At 44.8% G+C, this 17,164-nt stretch overlaps 1 protein-coding gene across 1 annotated transcript in view; it reads left to right on the top strand.

Moving 5' to 3' along the window:
• MSN (moesin) overlaps nt 1-12,444 on the top strand; it is a 43,107-nt gene extending 30,663 nt beyond the window's left edge. Inside the window, exons 3-13 of the mRNA XM_080624917.1 lie at nt 1,601-1,696; nt 2,233-2,507; nt 2,958-3,041; nt 3,389-3,535; nt 3,992-4,088; nt 5,103-5,266; nt 5,724-5,854; nt 6,537-6,697; nt 7,109-7,201; nt 7,614-7,847; nt 8,822-12,444. Of these exons, the coding sequence (XP_080481043.1) occupies nt 1,601-1,696; nt 2,233-2,507; nt 2,958-3,041; nt 3,389-3,535; nt 3,992-4,088; nt 5,103-5,266; nt 5,724-5,854; nt 6,537-6,697; nt 7,109-7,201; nt 7,614-7,847; nt 8,822-8,986 (1,647 nt within the window). The 3' untranslated portion in view covers nt 8,987-12,444. The remainder of the gene's footprint in view (nt 1-1,600; nt 1,697-2,232; nt 2,508-2,957; nt 3,042-3,388; nt 3,536-3,991; nt 4,089-5,102; nt 5,267-5,723; nt 5,855-6,536; nt 6,698-7,108; nt 7,202-7,613; nt 7,848-8,821) is intronic.
• The last annotated feature ends 4,720 nt before the right edge of the window (nt 12,445-17,164 follow it).

Below are 17,164 nucleotides of genomic sequence, written 5' to 3'. Positions count from 1 at the left end.
ATAAAATGAGGACTGTTGGAAAACTTTGAAGGTCAAGTTCTCACACCTGTGCTTAACCAATTATATGTTAGTTGTTAAGGGCCTCACAGATATGTATCCAATCACAATGGGCCAAGTTAGTGCAAACAACTTTAAGAAACAGTATATAAAGAGTTAGTTTTCTATAATAAATGGCTTTGTCTGATCACATTGATCTCTGACTGAGTCCATTCCGTGACAGTACCTGATTCTATGTGTGCTACTAATGGCATGCCTCTGCTGAAAACTCCATTTGGGTTTTGGGCCTGAAAGGAACTGGAGCCCTAATGATGGTTTTGTAAGGGCAGAAGAAATGTGTGATCCAAGCCCTAAAGAATCTAAATAGTGATGTGTTTGCTGGGAACCTATGTCCTTGCTCTAGTGTATCTTGCCAGAGCTGGAGACCACATCACAAGGGAGCAGAGTGCATCCTTAGGATTTCTTAAAGTAAATTAAGAGGAAGTAGGCATTTAGGGAGAAATCATAAACCATGAGACAAGGCAGTACACAATGACCTCAGCTTACCTGGCAGAGGGGGACTCCATGATCAGGCTGTGGGTTTCCCGGAGCAAGGCTCATACCCTGCTGTCCAGTTTCCAGGAGGGAAGCTGTGAGCAAGCCTGTCGGGTGAGTGGGTGTAAAATCAGCTTGCAGTGTTGTACCTTAGGTGCCATGTCAAAGACAAGGGTATTCTCCCTTCCCATTCCTTTTCTAGTAATGGAGGGGGCAGGTAGGTGCTGGTATGAGGACAACTGTGAGTTCAGGAGAGGTGTGGGGGAACCTAAGTTTCTTGACTTGCTGTGTGCTGTGGCATGTTCCAGACTTGCCAGGGCACAGAGCTCTGGTCTTATGCTAGTGAACAGTCTTCACCAAGAAACCTCCCCCTCCTTTTTACCAGCAGTAGCATTATAGAGCAGTAGTCTTGCCCCCCCATGAGGCTCTTGTCTCTTGTTACAGTATGTCCATAAAGCCTTAACTCTTACTTACACAGCACCCACGGTGTGCTAGGGAAATGACCAAGGAGAGAACTTACCTAATGATGTAGTTCATTTTTGTGGCAGCTTTGTCCTGGCATAGGAATAGCATTCCCCACTGCAGTACATCTTAATGCTGCCACTTATCAAAGAGCTGCATGAAAGGCCTGTCTACAGCTATTGGTAGAGTAGAATACAGATCTTAAACCAGTACAGCCTAGGAGGACACAACCTTGCAGGTGATTCATGGCTTTCCCAGGAGTGGTGCATTTGCATGGTAAGTGGAGCTGTGTTGTTGACTCCTGGCAGCTATTGCACCTTTCAGAGCTGTTGCATTGTATTTTGGCTAAAAATGTTGTCTTTTATAATTAGCTGAAGAAAATAGTGTCCTAGCTGTTGTTTATAAATAGCAGCAAGCCACAGAGAGATGGGGGAGAGGGAATAATACAATATATCTCCCACTTAAACCCCCTCAGATGCTGCGTTATCCGTGTTTGTGCACTGTAGCAGGGGAGGTAGAAGGCTAGAGCACTGGTTGTGTTTGCCTGAACTTGCCTTGCACAGTGAGATCTGCCTGGCTGGGCTGCTGCTAATCATCTTTCTTCCAGGTCGTCAAGACAATTGGTCTAAGAGAGGTCTGGTTTTTTGGACTTCAGTATCAAGACACCAAGGGCTTCTCAACATGGCTGAAATTGAACAAAAAGGTATGTTTGCTCCAAGCTTTCATTTGTCCTGGGTTCCCTTCTTTTGGAGGGCAGGGGCAACTTCAGTCTCTCTACTTCTGTCAGGGATCTGGTCTTGCCTCTCCACACACCTGGAGTACCATAAGAGTAGTGAGTTGGTGTTGCCTTCCTTCAGTCTAGGCATCCCCTCCCCAAGGTACAAGGAGTCATGGGGTCTGACCTGATCCTCCTGCATCTGGTCCTGCTTGTTATCCAGGCAGATCTGTTATCCTTTCTGTTAATGTGCTGTGTGGTGCTCATGTGAGCTTCTTGGAGAGAAACCTGGAAGGTAACTTACCTGGCACTGATCATAACTAGTGGCTTGTCTAAAGTCCTGTGGGAAGAGGTGATGAGGTATTTGGCAAGAAGGGATTGAAAATCCTTGCTTTTCTGCCCATTCATTTCTGCATTGGAAAAGAGAATTTTTCTTTTTTCCTAATGCATGCTTGCCTTGCTGTTATAAACCCACTCCCCTTCACTTTGTATGTAGGCTATAAAATGTGATAACTCTGTTCCAGGTGACAGCACAGGATGTACGTAAAGAAAGCCCCCTGCTTTTCAAATTCCGTGCCAAATTCTACCCAGAGGATGTGGCAGAAGAGCTGATCCAGGACATCACACAGCGCCTCTTCTTCCTTCAAGTGAAGGAGGCAATTCTGAATGATGACATTTATTGCCCTCCAGAAACAGCTGTCCTTCTGGCTTCTTATGCTGTCCAGTCAAAATACGGAGACTTCAACAAAGAGGTGCACAAGTCCGGCTACCTTGCTAGTGACAAACTGCTCCCACAGAGGTGAGTGAACCTGGGTAGCCTCAGACCTTCTTTGCTTTGAAGGGCTTGGGATTCTTTGGGGTAGGAGATGTCTTGATTGGAATGTTCAGAATAAAATATAGCCTTGTGTCTCTCTGAGGACTGGTGTTAGTATTCATGTAATTAAGAGCTTTGATCTTAAACATCCTATTGCTCCTGAAGAAACTCTAATCAGAAGTAGTGAGAGAAGCTCCAAAACAAAATAGTTGCTACCAAGGAGAAGCACAACTGAATACAACTTGTCACTTGTCAGAAGTTTGAATACTGACCGGTGTGTCTCTAGCTAGCCTTATAATAAAACTGTATTTCCTGGAATACTTTTGTGGGGAAAATGTGATGCCAATGGAGTTTTTAATGAAACATAATTCAAGAGTGATGTGACTATGCATAAATGCAGTGGCTGGTTTTAAACATCTTGTGTGTTCTTTCTAGAGTTCTCGAGCAGCACAAGCTTAACAAGGACCAATGGGAGGAGAGGATCCAGGTGTGGCATGAGGAGCATCGAGGAATGATTAGGTAACCGATGCAGTGTGAAACTGGAGTGTTTAGAGTGGTAAATGCTAGTGTGTAATGTATGAATACATAAAAAAACCTGTGGCATTCTTCAGGAGGAGTTAGCATTCTTCAGGTTATTCTGCTCAGTATACCCAGGTTCACATGCCTCTGCCATCTCTAGTCCACATCAGCTGGCTGTTCTTGCTAAAACAAAAGGGAGTTTGCACAGTTTGGTATTATCTACTAGTGTGGTGCTTGGAACCTTTGCAGCTTCTTGCTGCTCTGCCTATGTAGGAAGATAACACTCTCTTCTTCTAGTGGCTTACAGACCTATAAAAGAGTATCTGCTTTCTTTTTGCATGCTGCAGAGAAGATGCTGTCTTGGAGTACCTGAAAATTGCACAGGACCTGGAGATGTATGGTGTGAACTACTTCAGCATTAAGAACAAGAAGGGCTCTGAACTCTGGCTAGGCGTAGATGCTCTTGGACTCAACATTTACGAGCAGAATGACAGGTAATAAACCCCCCTCTCCTCATCATTGCTTCTAGCTCCTTTCCAGTGTAAGGGCATTCAAAATGAAACTTTTCTGGAATTCAGTTCTTTAGCTAAACTTCACAATTTCGATGTTCTTGGCTGTGCTCTCACGCTGCCAGAATGATCCATAAAATGTGCTGCTTTGGACCAAAACATGTAAGAAATTGGCAAATGTTATTAAGCTAGTTTTACTTGTGTCCCCAGTCTTCCTGCCACAGATGCATTCTTCAGTTCTGTTTTCCATTAAAAAAGTGGGATTGAAAAACTGCTTCTTATGTTTATACTTCATTTGCATGACTGATTTTGCTTATTCCAGTCAATGTAAGAACACTGAAATATGAGGGCAGATTTGCTTGAATTTTGAGCTTTATGTTGTAAGTCAAGAATTTGGAATGACTTGGGGCTCTTATTTCCTTTTGCTTTCCATTTCTGCAGGCTGACACCGAAAATTGGATTCCCTTGGAGTGAGATCAGAAATATCTCGTTCAATGACAAGAAATTTGTTATCAAGCCTATTGACAAGAAAGCACCAGTAAGAAGCAACATTCAAACTGAAGTTTTTGGTGGCTCAGCTGAGTGACCAGCCCCCCTTAGTCTCTTCATAATAATGTCAAGGCTGACTTAAGCAGTGCTCTGCTACCTGATCTGTTCAGGGCAGTATGCACCCAATGGGTCTAATGGCAGTAGGGTGATAACTGGGATTTGTTTCTGGCTAGGAGGGTAGAATTTTGAGTATAACCTTAAGCTGTTCAAACTCAGTGCCAGGGAGAAGCTCTTTGCTTAGATCTCTGATTCTCCTAAGACTGTTCACATTCTCTGATAATACAATTAGGATCTGAGACACCTACGTTAACATGAATGCTTCCTTTGCGGCTGGCTTTAGTAGTGCCTGGGATGGTCTCTTGCAGTTTTTCACCTTGCTTGAAGCTGAAGCTTCAGGTTAATTTGTGGGGTTTGCTGGGAGAGCTTTTTCTTGCAAATTTATTATTAATGTAATTGGTTTCATCTGTAAGGTTTATTAATTTCCTGCATCAGCTGATACCTTCTGTTCATTCTTGTTGCTTTGCTGCTTGGAAGCAGTTCCCTGCCACTATTGCTCGTTTTTAATAGAACAGTTATTTATCCATTAGACATAATACTTAACATCCTTTCTGGCCTTGGTGTGCCTGGTCAGACTGTTGCATTAAGTAATAGTGTGGTTAGAAAGGTGGGAAAAGTCATAGTCTCAGTGTGCCTGGTAAGCCAGCTCCTGATAATGTTTGTAATGAAACTGTGAAGCCAAGTTGCTGTGTACTTTGTGCCAAGGATGCTTTACAGTGAAACCCAGCACACTGTAACAACAAGCTGGGCGCTTAGGCCCTGTATGTGTTTCTTGGATTGGAATTCATTCCTGAAAGATAAGTGTTTAACTACCAATGAATTGGATACCATTAAGAAAACCTGGTGAGCAGTTCCAGAGAGCTTAGGGTCTTAGAGCATATAGCCTGCATAGGGGGCTGCTTATGCTAAAAGAACAGGTCTAATGCTGCCTTTTTCTTGTCCCAAGGACTTTGTATTCTATGCCCCTCGGTTACGGATTAACAAACGGATCTTGGCACTTTGTATGGGGAACCATGAGCTCTACATGCGCAGGCGTAAACCAGATACCATTGAGGTGCAGCAGATGAAAGCACAAGCTCGGGAAGAAAAGCATCAGAAACAAATGGAGAGGTTGGTAGGGTTCTGAGTAACCTGGACTTGGTTGATCACTGCACAATAGCATGTGGTATAAATTGCTGGCAGCACCTTAATATACTGGAGCCAAAAATAGAGCAGGTTGCTTTGTGCTTCAGTAGATCTTAATGGAATGATGGAAATGGCATGTATCACAAATGTGACCCACAGTCACGTTCTTGGAATTAAAGATTTGCCTGTCCATTTGACAGGACTGATGTAGATCTTGATATAAGGAGCTTTCCCTTATAGCATTGCTATTATCAACTTGTAATCGAGATAAATGCCAGCAGAGCTTTTTCTTTCTGCACTGCTATAAGGGGCCATGCGTGGAATAAAACTCACAAGCTGTGTGCTGTAGCACACATCTCTTGTGTGCTTATGGCTTTACTAGGAGTGCTTCAGTCTGGGTAGCTGTTAATTTGAAATTGCATTATGACTTCCCTCTTATCAGAGCCCTGCTGGAGAATGAGAAGAAGAAGAGAGAGTTGGCAGAAAAGGAGAAGGAGAAGATTGAACGTGAAAAAGAAGAGCTAATGGAGAGACTCAAGCAAATTGAGGAGCAAACCAAGAAAGCTCAGCAAGGTAATATGAACTGTTCCAGTATTTCCTTATATGCATAATCTGAGTGAGAAAGGTGTAGTGAGAAGAGTGTAGCTATGAGCATCTCGGCTGTTTCGCTCTCCAGTATTGTGTACTAACTGGCGTTAGGGCCCTAATTTAGCTTTCCAAAGCTGAGTGTAAGCCCTCCATATGCAGCTGGTGAAATAGGGCTTGCATTAGAGGTGAACGGCAGCCAAGATGACTCTCTGGCAGCAAGCGTACCTTGCAGTTGTTCATGTGCTGGCTGGAAGCTTTATCCCACCATGTCCATAGGGGGAAGAAATCAAAATGTAGCTGGGGTAACACCAGCCAGTACTGTGCTGGTGGGATTACTATCTGATTGCTTGGCCAGTGTTACAGTGTGATATTGCTCAAGCAAATACTGTATGCTTCTCTGCCTTCTAAGGTTGTCATTTTTGGAACGAGTACTTCCTCACAAATGAATTGAGTAAATAATCTGTTAGTTTTGCCCAGGCCTGTCCCTTAGCCTTCCAGCTCGAGTTACAATATGAAGGAGATGAAAGGAACAGTTGCTTCCATCTCTCCTTTACTTGTACCTCTGAAGGAAAAACCCTCATCGAGGACATAGATGTAAAGGCACATTCCTCTTCTACTGTCATTCTTTACTTGATCTCTCTTCAAACATTCTCCCCTATGCTTTCAGAACTGGAAGAACAAACCCGCAGAGCTATGGAGCTGGAACAGGAGAGGAAACGAGCTCAGGAGGAAGCAGAGAAACTGGCTAAAGAACGTAGAGAAGCAGAAGAGGCAAAGGAGGCCTTATTGAAAGCGTCCCACGATCAACAGAAGACCCAGGAACAGCTGGTAAGTGGGTGAACTGAAAATTGGGTAGGGAGAATAGTGACAGGGTAAGCATCTAAGCTCTTCAAGCAAACCAGGCTATGAATATAGTAAGGAAGCATACTCTGGTTCCTGAATTTATAGCCTCAAGCAGATGAACTTGCACCTGAATACAAGTTTATTTGTGCAGTAGATACGAATTGTGCTCTTTTCCTTTTTTGTATGTGATGCTGAGAAGAGTGTAGAGCTCACTAATTGCTTTTCTTGGGTTTTTGCTTTCCCTTGCATCATGGAGATATCGATTGGACTGAAGTTTACAGAAACATTTTCTTACTGAAAAGATGGTGGAGATGCTGGTTTTATTCAGGACTTTGACTAAATGCTTCATCTAGCAAGTACTTTGTTCTGTCCCCACTGAAAGCCTTTCTTTTTCAGGCTGCTGAGATGGCAGAACTCACAGCTAGGATCACGCAGCTGGAGCTGGCCAGGCAGAAGAAAGAGAGCGAGGCCCAAGAGTGGCAACAGAAGGTAAAGTAGAATCTGGGCAAACAGCAGTACTTTTTATAGAGTTGCTCTTCATTCTGTGTTGTGGCCTAAACTACTGCACTAGAAAACACACAAGTCTGAATGCTGCAAGCTTGAGGCCCTTGTAAATACCCACCTTTACTTTTCTTGGTGGAATGACGGCCATTCTAACTCCCATGTAGCCATATTTGGACTAATCAGGCCTATAGCCCATTTTCAATGAATTAGAAGCATTCTTCAAAACTCAAATGTTAGCAGGAAGCTTTGCAAATGATTGTGGCTGAGTAGCTTTGGAACATAGTGCCTCAGTGGCAAGGTTTCCTGTAATAAGCACTGAGTGCTTCTATGTGCTTCTGCGAGAAGACTCATACACTCAGGATTATATTGGCTAACTCAGTGACATGTCCTGCTGCAGGCACAGATGGTGCAGGAGGACCTAGAAAAGACCAAAGAGGAGTTGAAGACTGCCATGAGCACCCCTCACGTCACTGAGCCCATGCACTCTGAGAACGAGCATGATGATGAGCAGGATGAGAACGCGGCAGAAGCCAGTGCTGAGCTACGGTCAGAGGCCACCATCAAGGACCGCAGCGAGGAACAGCGCACCACTGAAGCAGAGAAGAACGAACGGGTCCAGAAACACTTGAAGGTAAGGAGTCACAGCAGAGAGGGTGTGTGTCTGGGGGCTGCTTCTGGTTGTCTTACCAATAGTTGCAGCTGGTATTTACTGTATTTAAAAGAATAAAGGAAGGGGGGGAAAGAGGGATGGTCATGATCTTGTCAGATAGCTGCTTAACCACTGAGCAAAGAGGCAGCTCTTGTGTCCTTGACTTCCATTTCACTGCGAGTAGTGAAGCATTTTCAGACAATGCCAAAAAGCAGCATCTGTTGGATGTAGTGTGCTTGCATGAGTCTTGCCAGCCATCTGACAGCTGTTCATAACCCTGCATGCAATGAATCTCAGAACTTGGTCCAGTTCCTATTAGGCAGCTGTCTGTAACTGCCTTGTCTGTCTGGGTTGCGTTGCAAAACCCTGAAAGCAGCTCACTAGGGCTCAGGATGGAGAGATCAGTGCTGTGCTACTTTCCCATATGGAACTGCAGTGTTCCGGTGTTGAGTCTTTCCAAGCTTTTTGTTACACTGCCTGCTAGTTGCCTGATTTGCATCAGGCTTTGCTTGTTCTGCATCATGCTGTGATAGTTATTCACAGCAGAGTGACAGAGGTGCACTTTATCTTCTGTGTCAAGCTGCTTTTGTGATAGAAGCCTTGTAACTGCTTGCATCCTGCAAGATGCTCTTGTTGTCTTTAGGGGTCCCTCCATTTCAGTTTTTGAAGTATGTGGGTGACAGACTGCCTGATGTTTTCTACCTTCAAATGTCAGGGAGAAATACTAACAGCTCCATATAATCACAGGGTTGGAAGGGGCCTCTTAAGATCATCTAGTCTCACTTCCTTGCTCAAGCAGGGTCAACTGGAGCAGGTTGCCTGGAACTGTAAACATTCAGGCTTAACTGTTTCCATAGATACTGAATCTTTTGAAGGATCAGTAGGAAACCTTCTTGTCCAGCTTTGTGTCTCTGGCATGTGGTAACCCGTTGCTATCTGCTTCCCTTTCTCTGAAGGCTCTTTCCTCAGAGCTGGCAAATGCTCGGGATGAAACCAAGAAGACAGCCAATGACATGATCCACGCTGAGAACATGCGTCTAGGCCGAGACAAGTACAAGACCCTCCGTCAAATTCGGCAGGGTAACACCAAGCAGCGCATCGATGAATTTGAGTCCATGTAAACTCTCCCTGCACCTGCTGCCCTGCACTCTCTTCTCCTCTCTTTCCCATCCTCTCCCGTCATTCACTCGTAATCGTGCTACGCTGGAACCACTACAGAAGAGTGACCATGGTCTTATTTATCAAGTTTTCGGCAAACGCTGGAGTTAAGCAACAGAAGAAAGAATAGTATTTACATCTTCCTGGGGTGGCTTGTTGAAGCAAACATGTATTGGGGCAAATCTGAAATTGCTTGGCTTTGGGTAAAGTCTCACTGCGTGTAGTTTTGCATTCCTTACTGAAGTGGCTGTGTTGCTGTCCTCTCCCACTGGGTGAGGAGGCCAGCGGATGGTTTCACTGAATTATGTACAGTAAAGTGCTAAGTTTGACACTGTGCCTTCCTACTAACTTGTGCAAGCTTCAGTATTAAGCTTAGTAGCCAGGGTCTGAATTTCTGATGATAACAGGATCTGAATCATGTAGTTGAGAAGGGGAGGCTGGAGCTTAGGAAGAAGGGTTAGAGGTAAAATATGGACTTTCTAAAAGACCAAAGCTTTTGTCCTTCAAACATAAGCAGACCAAACAGATTCTGTGGTGTTCCTGCTGGTGTTACCTTTATTGTTTAATGATGGAACTTTGAATTTCTAATCATACAGAGGCCTTTGGAATATTTCCACTGATGCAGTGTGGTTTGGAGCCTCGAATTCCCTGCTTTCCAGAAGTTTTGTCTCTGGTAAATGGCTGTGTTCACTGAAATTTGTCTGACTTGAATGTAACCAGTGAGGCAGAGATAGCTAAAAACCACTGCCCTTTTTTTTGGGTTTGCCAATGGAAACCTAAAGGGGTAGGTAAAAAAGGACTCAAGACTAATAATTTTTGTAGCTGTATTTTCCCTTTCTGAACCAGGATATTTCTAGTCGTGTGAATAGGATTTCAGGTTTTTCTGTAAGAGGCCTTTTTAATGCATAGTCATTGGTGCCTTATGACTGTGTATACACCTACTGTAGCTCAGATGCCTTTAGTTTAAACTAGATGCAATCATGAAAATTGATCAGCAGCTGGGGACCAAAAAATACTCTTACCTGGGTCACGTACAAGACTATATCTGTCTTCCTGGCTTCAAGCAGCATTTGAGGGGGGAGGATCCTGAGATACTTGTCCAATTGCTGCCTTAATCCTCACTAGCATTCTGCCAGATCCCTGACTCGAGTGCTTTTCCTTCCCCAGAAGGATGCTTTGCCCCTTTGTAGCTTTGAGAACAGAAGGCTTTGTCTCTTAGAAGTGGTTGTGAGACTGGTCCCAAGAGCCATTTGTACCAGTTATTATATTACCCATCACCTCCTGTCTTCCAAGCTATCCATGCTGTAGCTAGCCAGAATCCTTCCTGCCATTTCTGGGGAGGAAACAGCCATGTACGCTCAGGGTTCAATTGGATTTTTGCCTTGATCCTTCATAGAAGGAAATGTAAACCTTCAGAAGAGGCTTCTTAAGAATGGATTCCACCTACAATGGAGTCCTCCTTTGCTTTGCCCTCCTTGGGGTTAGCCTGTCTCCATAGGAAGTCATCAGGCTAGCCTGTGACTTATTTTCTTGCCTAGCATGATCCTAAATCTTGTGGCTTTCTCAGTTTTATGGATTCCCCCTTTGTATGGTATCACTGCTAGTGGTGATAGAAGGAAAACATCTGAATGCTAGAGCATTTTCAGCTCCTTGCTCTGTGGGAAGGGTAAAGGGGGACTGTGCCAAAAAGAAATGTTCCTGATAGTGTTAATAAACTGCAGTATTTCCCCAAGAATTGCTTGGGCTGCTGGAATCAACCTTACCAGTGCTGTATTACTTTATTTTTTGGAAGCAATACAAGTCTGTGTGGAGATCCATACGAATGCCAACCAACCAACCTCTGTTAGGAGCATAGCTCGGCGTGTTCCTAACCCTGGATGCCTTCTAAACATCCAGGTAGGTCATGTAGAAGCCCCCTTCTCCACCCTGGACACAACATGCTTTTGGGGGATCACGACATGGTAAGCTTTCGGTTGGCCAAAGTAGTTTGAAAGTCACAAATGAAAGATTGCAGTTAAGTTTGTCAGAACTGATGGGTGTATTTCTGTACTGAAGGGTTACTGGCACTGGCTCTATGTGAGTCTCATTACTGGGGGAACAGATAACCTTTGCACTTCTGTTTTGGTGCTTTAAAGCTGGTTCTCAGCACTTCTTCTCTGTCCATTGCAACTATTGATGCATTTTGGGGTGAGAAAAGCCTTTATTATGTTTTAGCAACTTCCTAACAACCTGATGTATGGTGCCTGGAATATGTGTTCAAATAATAAACCAGTAAACCTTTCTTTGCTCTGGGTCACACCACACTGCTGAGATCATGTATTATGATGCTGGCATGACTTCTGTTCATAGGGTTTTTTAATCGTTCTAATTCCAAATGGTCCAATATAGGAATAGAACGGCTTGTGCCAGTGAGTCTACTTAACTCTTTGTAGTTGTTTCAGCCCTGCCTTCTTCTTAACCAGTATTATATTCCAGTGGTATCTAATGATATTTGATTTCAATACTTCTAGCTATGCACAATTAGAAAATATTAGTCATGGGATGGAGGCTATGGTTGTGGTCCTCCTTCCCTTGGAAATGTATACTGTATTGTAAAGAAATGATATTTTGCAAGAAAACTAATGTAAGAAGCTTTCAGTATTACGGTGAGATTTGTAGACACGGTTTTTTATTTGTTAGAATACAGTGAATTGTTCTTCTTCCTCTCCATGTTCCAGTTTCATTGGATAACTGCTCCTCTTGGGGATGGGGGAAGTACTTTATCAAATGTTTGCCTGGCTTGGTTTTTGGTGTTTTGGTTTTTTTTTCTTGTTTTATTATTTCTTTTTTGGTTGCTGTAAATTATGTTTTTGACCGGTCTTTTTAGTGGATTATAATAAAACATCAGTTCCTTAAGGTTATGGAGTAATCCGTGGGTCCATGTGCTTATCTGCAGACAGAACCTTGATATTAAGGCATTTTTTTTCCTGTTTGGAGGAGTTGTTAAAATCCATACCCTTTTCTTCCTAAAGTGCCAATAAAGTTCAGAGAAATTCAGCAGATGGTGTCTGACTGGTTACTTTAAGGCATGCGTTGTGCCTACTGCTGTCTCTCCAAGCTAAACAGGTCTTTGATGTGGTTCCTGAGAGGTCAGCCTTATAGCACTCTTGCAAATAAGGAGATCGTACAGCCCAAAAAGCAACAGCTTGAATAACATCCCTTTCCCTGCCTCTCCAGCCCTCCAAGCTGTTGGACTAGAGCAAGTACTGGAATTCACGTTTCTTTGTGGACACAGAGTGTGTGTATATATATATGTGCATACATTTGCATTGTGTTTGCAAATGGACTGGTCAAATGGAGGAGGAACTGCTGCTGGAACTTGCTGCCAGTGAGTGCCTACCATGCCATGTCTATGCCCATTAGCTTACACAGCAAGGTTAGTGTGCAGAGCGTGGCTGGGCCTTGATGATGTTGCTTGCCTCCACCATCCTCCTGGGTCTGCTCACCCTGACCCTGTACCAGGGGTTTAAACCCTGTTTGTTTTGCAGCTACCTTACTGTGACTATCTTATCTCTACCTGTTTTCCTGAGGTCTCAGGATTGGGTCCAATGATGGCAGAGCATGGCTACCTTTCTACTAATGAACTGTGCGATTTTTCTTTGTAGCTGCTTCCTATGTGGTTGTGAAGAGGGGTTTTGCAGAACCTCTGCCTTAAGGGCTGCTGCACTGCAGAGTAAGGTAGAGATTTCATCAGAACATTAGTGTTCAGAGGTCTGGAGCTAGAGGAGAAAGCTGAACTTGTCTATAAATGAACCATGAAGTGTGGAGCAATGGATACTTCTGCAATCTCCACCAGGCATGGCATGGATCTGGCTTCCATAGGTGGGTTTTTGTTCCAGGATTTCAAACTCCTGAACACCAGCAGAGGAATTGCATGTTTGCTTCAAGGCTACTGCAGCCTTCAAGTGAAGACTTCTTTGATCTGGGAAGGTTGCTTTCACAGATGGGGTTCTTTTGGCTTTTGTGGCCCTTGCTTCTCAATGAGCAATACCTTTCAGCTTGTGCTTAAGTTTCTGGAGTCTCTGGGGTTTCTGCTTGCAGCCAGGTTACTTTTCTGCTGGAGTGGCCTGGCTTTCATGGCATTCCTTTGCTTGAATGTGTGGAGACTTAGGAGGCTTGCTGATTCTCCTGTTAGGTATATCTGTATTCAGTTTGTCTTTGAAGAAATGGAAGTGCAAAGCATTAAAGGCTGAACAATGCCTAAGTGAACATCCAGTACCAAGTTATGGGTCTCTGAAAGTTAATAGCGATTTAAGATGGACCTTCTCAGGCAGAATGAAGTGGGTATAGGGAAAAGTAGAGGAAAGAATGAGGAGGAGACGTTAAGGAAAGAGTAGTGCAGAGACTGCAAAAAGGGATATTGGGAGCTCCTGGAAGGAGCTGTACCTCCACCTTCTGTTGCCTGAGTAGTTGTCAATACAGTGTTCTGGTGAGCAGTGCTAGTTGGAAAATTACAAGCACCCATGATTGCTATTGTCTGTTGTTGTGCATCATCTTTTAAAGCCAGGGTCGATCTTTAATCGTCAAGATTGACTGAAGGGTCAAGGGGATGTAGGATATACTGCTCTTGAGCTGGGAGGTTACAGTGAAGGCTGCCTATACCCCACATGGAGCAGTGCTGCCCTCCCATCCATCTTTGAAGCATCCTTGACTGCCTGAAGGAGAAGCATCTGCAAGTGAAGGCCTTGGCTGGGGCAATGTAGCTTCTCAGTGGCCTTCACCCAGCCAAGCAGCAGCTGCATTGCCAGAGGTGGCTGCTGTCAAGAAGCCCTGTTGTGCATTTGTGTTGGTTCCTTGTTGCAGTGAGCCCATCTCTGGCTGCATTACTGCCCTCTTGCTTCCAGTGGTGAAAGTTTGCCCCTTGCTCCTTCACTGTGGTGATTCTCAGAGGCTGCTGAACCTGTAGAGAAAGGTCAGAGTAGGCAAACAGTCCTCTTGTTTGAGAGATGTAGAAACTGAGGCACATTTACAGGTCTTCTCCCCTAAGCCTCCAGCCTCCATGCAGTATCTAAGACCTGGGTCAAACACTTGAGTTTCAGACGGTGATTTGATGAAATGCTCCAGTATTGGAGCAAATGGGTGGTAATCCGCTTGCCTGATGACACCTCTTACCCTTTCTGCATACACTGCAGCTTGCTCATGGATAAGGGCTGGGTGGTTTCTGACTCGTGTGTGACTCCTGTTTCTTTACTCCCCTGCTCTTACGGTTGCTCTGCTGCAGGACAGGCTGCCCCTCCTGATGCTTCCTGCTCCTTCTGATTCTTCTCCTTCATAGAGAAACTTCTTCCTGCCTGTATTTATCAAATGGACCAAATCTTATTTATTATTTTAATCTGCTTTCAAGGAGGCAGCAGGCTAATACTGTAATTTTAAACCTCCCATCCAGGGTCTCTTGGGAGTTGCGAGGTGTCGAGAAGAGCTTTTCTGGTCAGAGCTGTTTGCACAGTGTCTTCAGCCCAGCGGAGCTGAAGCAAGTCTGCCTTGTTCCTATGTGTTTGCTGAACCAGCCCATGGAAAGACGGTGGTCAGAGGGGCTGGGTCTGGTGTCTCAGCAGTGTGCTTCTGGCTGTGGAGGGCTGCAGTGGCACCGAGGAGCTTCTTGTTAGACCTGTGCAGTGCTGACTTCAATCTGTGTACTGCTTGTGCACAGATTAGGTGGAGTTAATGGCACCTTGGAGGTGTTTGTCCAACAAAGCTCCAATTGGGGTGAGACTCCCTTGGCTGGGGGGAGAGCGGAGGGGCAAATCATCCTTTGTGTGGTGCAGAACAGGGACAATGTATTTCAAGCTAGAAAACCACTTCCTTCCCAGCATGTGCTAAGACATCACTAGACACGTAGGCACAGCCACTGCGCTGGCAGCAGGGTATGACCTGCCAGCAAGCAACATGGAGCACAGGGGTTGTGCACCCATGTGCACGCTGGTGGAAAACTGGGTGCTGCCAAACTGTGAAACAGAGCTAAAGGCTCATTTCAGCTGTGTCTGTCCTGCCCATAACGCGTGTGCTGGTCTCCAAACCAACATTTAGAGTGTTTTTTTCAAAGCAAGGGTATTTTTGCGTAGTTGGAGTTTGTTTCTTGTGGGACAGAGGGGTGGTTATTTGAAAAGCTTTCTGGTTTTGTGTCCTGGGCTAAATGAGCACTGGTTTAGTCTGGAAAGGCTGCATTTACCTCTATCCTTGCTGTTAGATGGAGCAGGGGAGAGGAGAGAAAAGGAGATCATACTTCTGTCCTTTCTCCTCTGTTTCAAAGACCATAAGACAGGCTGTTCAAACTCAGCATGACTTTTTCCTACCCCATAGGGTTGTTTCTGCTTCCACCAGAAGACAGTTGTCCCCTTCTCTGCTTCTCACCTCCCTGCAGGACTGGATATGATGCTTTGGGACCTGACTTCCCTCAGCACTGGCCCCTCTCCCATTGGGTGGCATTGACCTGTCACTTGCTGTGCTCTGAGTTCCTGGCAAGGAGAGAGGTCAGTGCCAGGTAAACACACAAATGTCCTTGCTGTGAAAACCGCTGTGCATATATCTCGTGTGTCTCTCAATTCAAGGTTTGCTGGAGAGATAAGATGCTTTGTGGTTTGTTTGGATGTGCTGTGCACATCTCTCATGGCAAGCCTTGCTTTCCTTCTGTGGAACTGACTGGGGGAACTGGGCTGCCTACTGCATCTCTGTAGTGCCTGAAAAGCAAAGGCAGGACTAGGCAGTGTCTCAGCTGCAGAGGCTGCTCAGGGTGCGTTTTAAATTCAGAGGTGAGCTGCAGCCCAAGAATTTGGGTTTGGAGGATGAAGTATTTGAGGCAACTCGCAGGAGAGAGAAACTACCTGAAAAAGCTTAGCTGAGAGTGAGGGCCACAAAGCAGGGACACTGGCCAGAGCTGCGTTCAGCTAAAACAAACTGCTTGCCTTGCTGCCAGCCTTCCTCTGTGATAATGGCAAGGGTAGGAAGGGAAACCTGCACAGGATATTCTATAAATGATTGAAATTAGGAATTTTTCCATTAACTACAGTGAAAGGGTGGAATTAGAGAATTTACGACAGCATGAATGGAGCAGTCTCATATGCACCCATGCCTGCTGTGTAGCATCCCTGACTCAGCATTGCACCCCTGCCCTGCTGCTCCCAGGAGTGTACCATGGGTGCCTCTCAGCAGAGAGCAGCTCTCACTGGCTTAGGACTTGGGGGCAGCACTCATTCTGGATTACAATCCTACTGATACTTGGTGGTTTGTCCTGTGCTTGCAGAGTTTGTGATCTGAACAAAACCTGAGGGGCAAATCCTGCAGCAGAAAAACATGTTTGTGGGATGAGCAGGGGAAGGCATGAGGATGCCGCAAGGCTGCGATTGCTGCCCAGCCTATCATCGCATATTGAGCTGGGAAGTGTCTCCTTGCTCCTTTTGTTGAATATGGGTGTCTTTGGTCAGTGATGCACTGCAGGTATGATTCCAAGTTATCTCGGATCACATCCCTCTGTAACAGAGGGTCTGCATGTTCCTTTTGCAAATGTCCTGTCATGGGAGCAGTAATGCCCAGCCTGCACTTGGAAAATACGAGTGAGTCAATATGAAATATTTGTCTGTGCTGCTTTATCGGGTGCAGAGTGAACAGAGGGAAGCAGACGGGTGGCTTTAGGAACTGGATTTCCCCCTAAGAGTTTTCTTTTCCCTTTTTTAATCCTTTATGCATTGCCTATGAGTTTCTCTCTGTTGAAGCTATCTCAGCTATGTGTTGGAATGCTTGGACACTTGCCTTTCAACTTTATTGGACTGAAGAATAGCATTCTCTTCCCCACTCATGGAAAACACTTGCACTCCTTAATGCCTTTGCTTTTCTCAGAAAGCTTTGGCATCCCTTTCCAATGTGAAAGCTTTGGGTGGAAAACTTTCATTTTGGGGTGAAAAGCCAAAATTTTCCAATTATTTTAAACAATAAATCCCCTCTCTGTGTGTGTGTGTGTGTGTAGGGCAACATTTTCCAGCCAGTTCTCATTCTTTTGCTGTAGTTTCTTCCCCCTTTATGGATTGATTTTGAGAGTCCAGTTTCAAAGCTTTTTACTTATACCGGCTACTAATAGGTTATTGCATTAACTTGGTTAAAGCAAACAT

This window comes from Psittacula echo, assembly GCF_963264785.1.
Source record: "Psittacula echo genome assembly, chromosome: 8".
Classification (NCBI taxonomy): domain Eukaryota; kingdom Metazoa; phylum Chordata; class Aves; order Psittaciformes; family Psittacidae; genus Psittacula; species Psittacula echo.
Note: the sequence above shows the minus strand (reverse complement) of the source record. Positions and strands in the feature narration are given on the sequence as shown.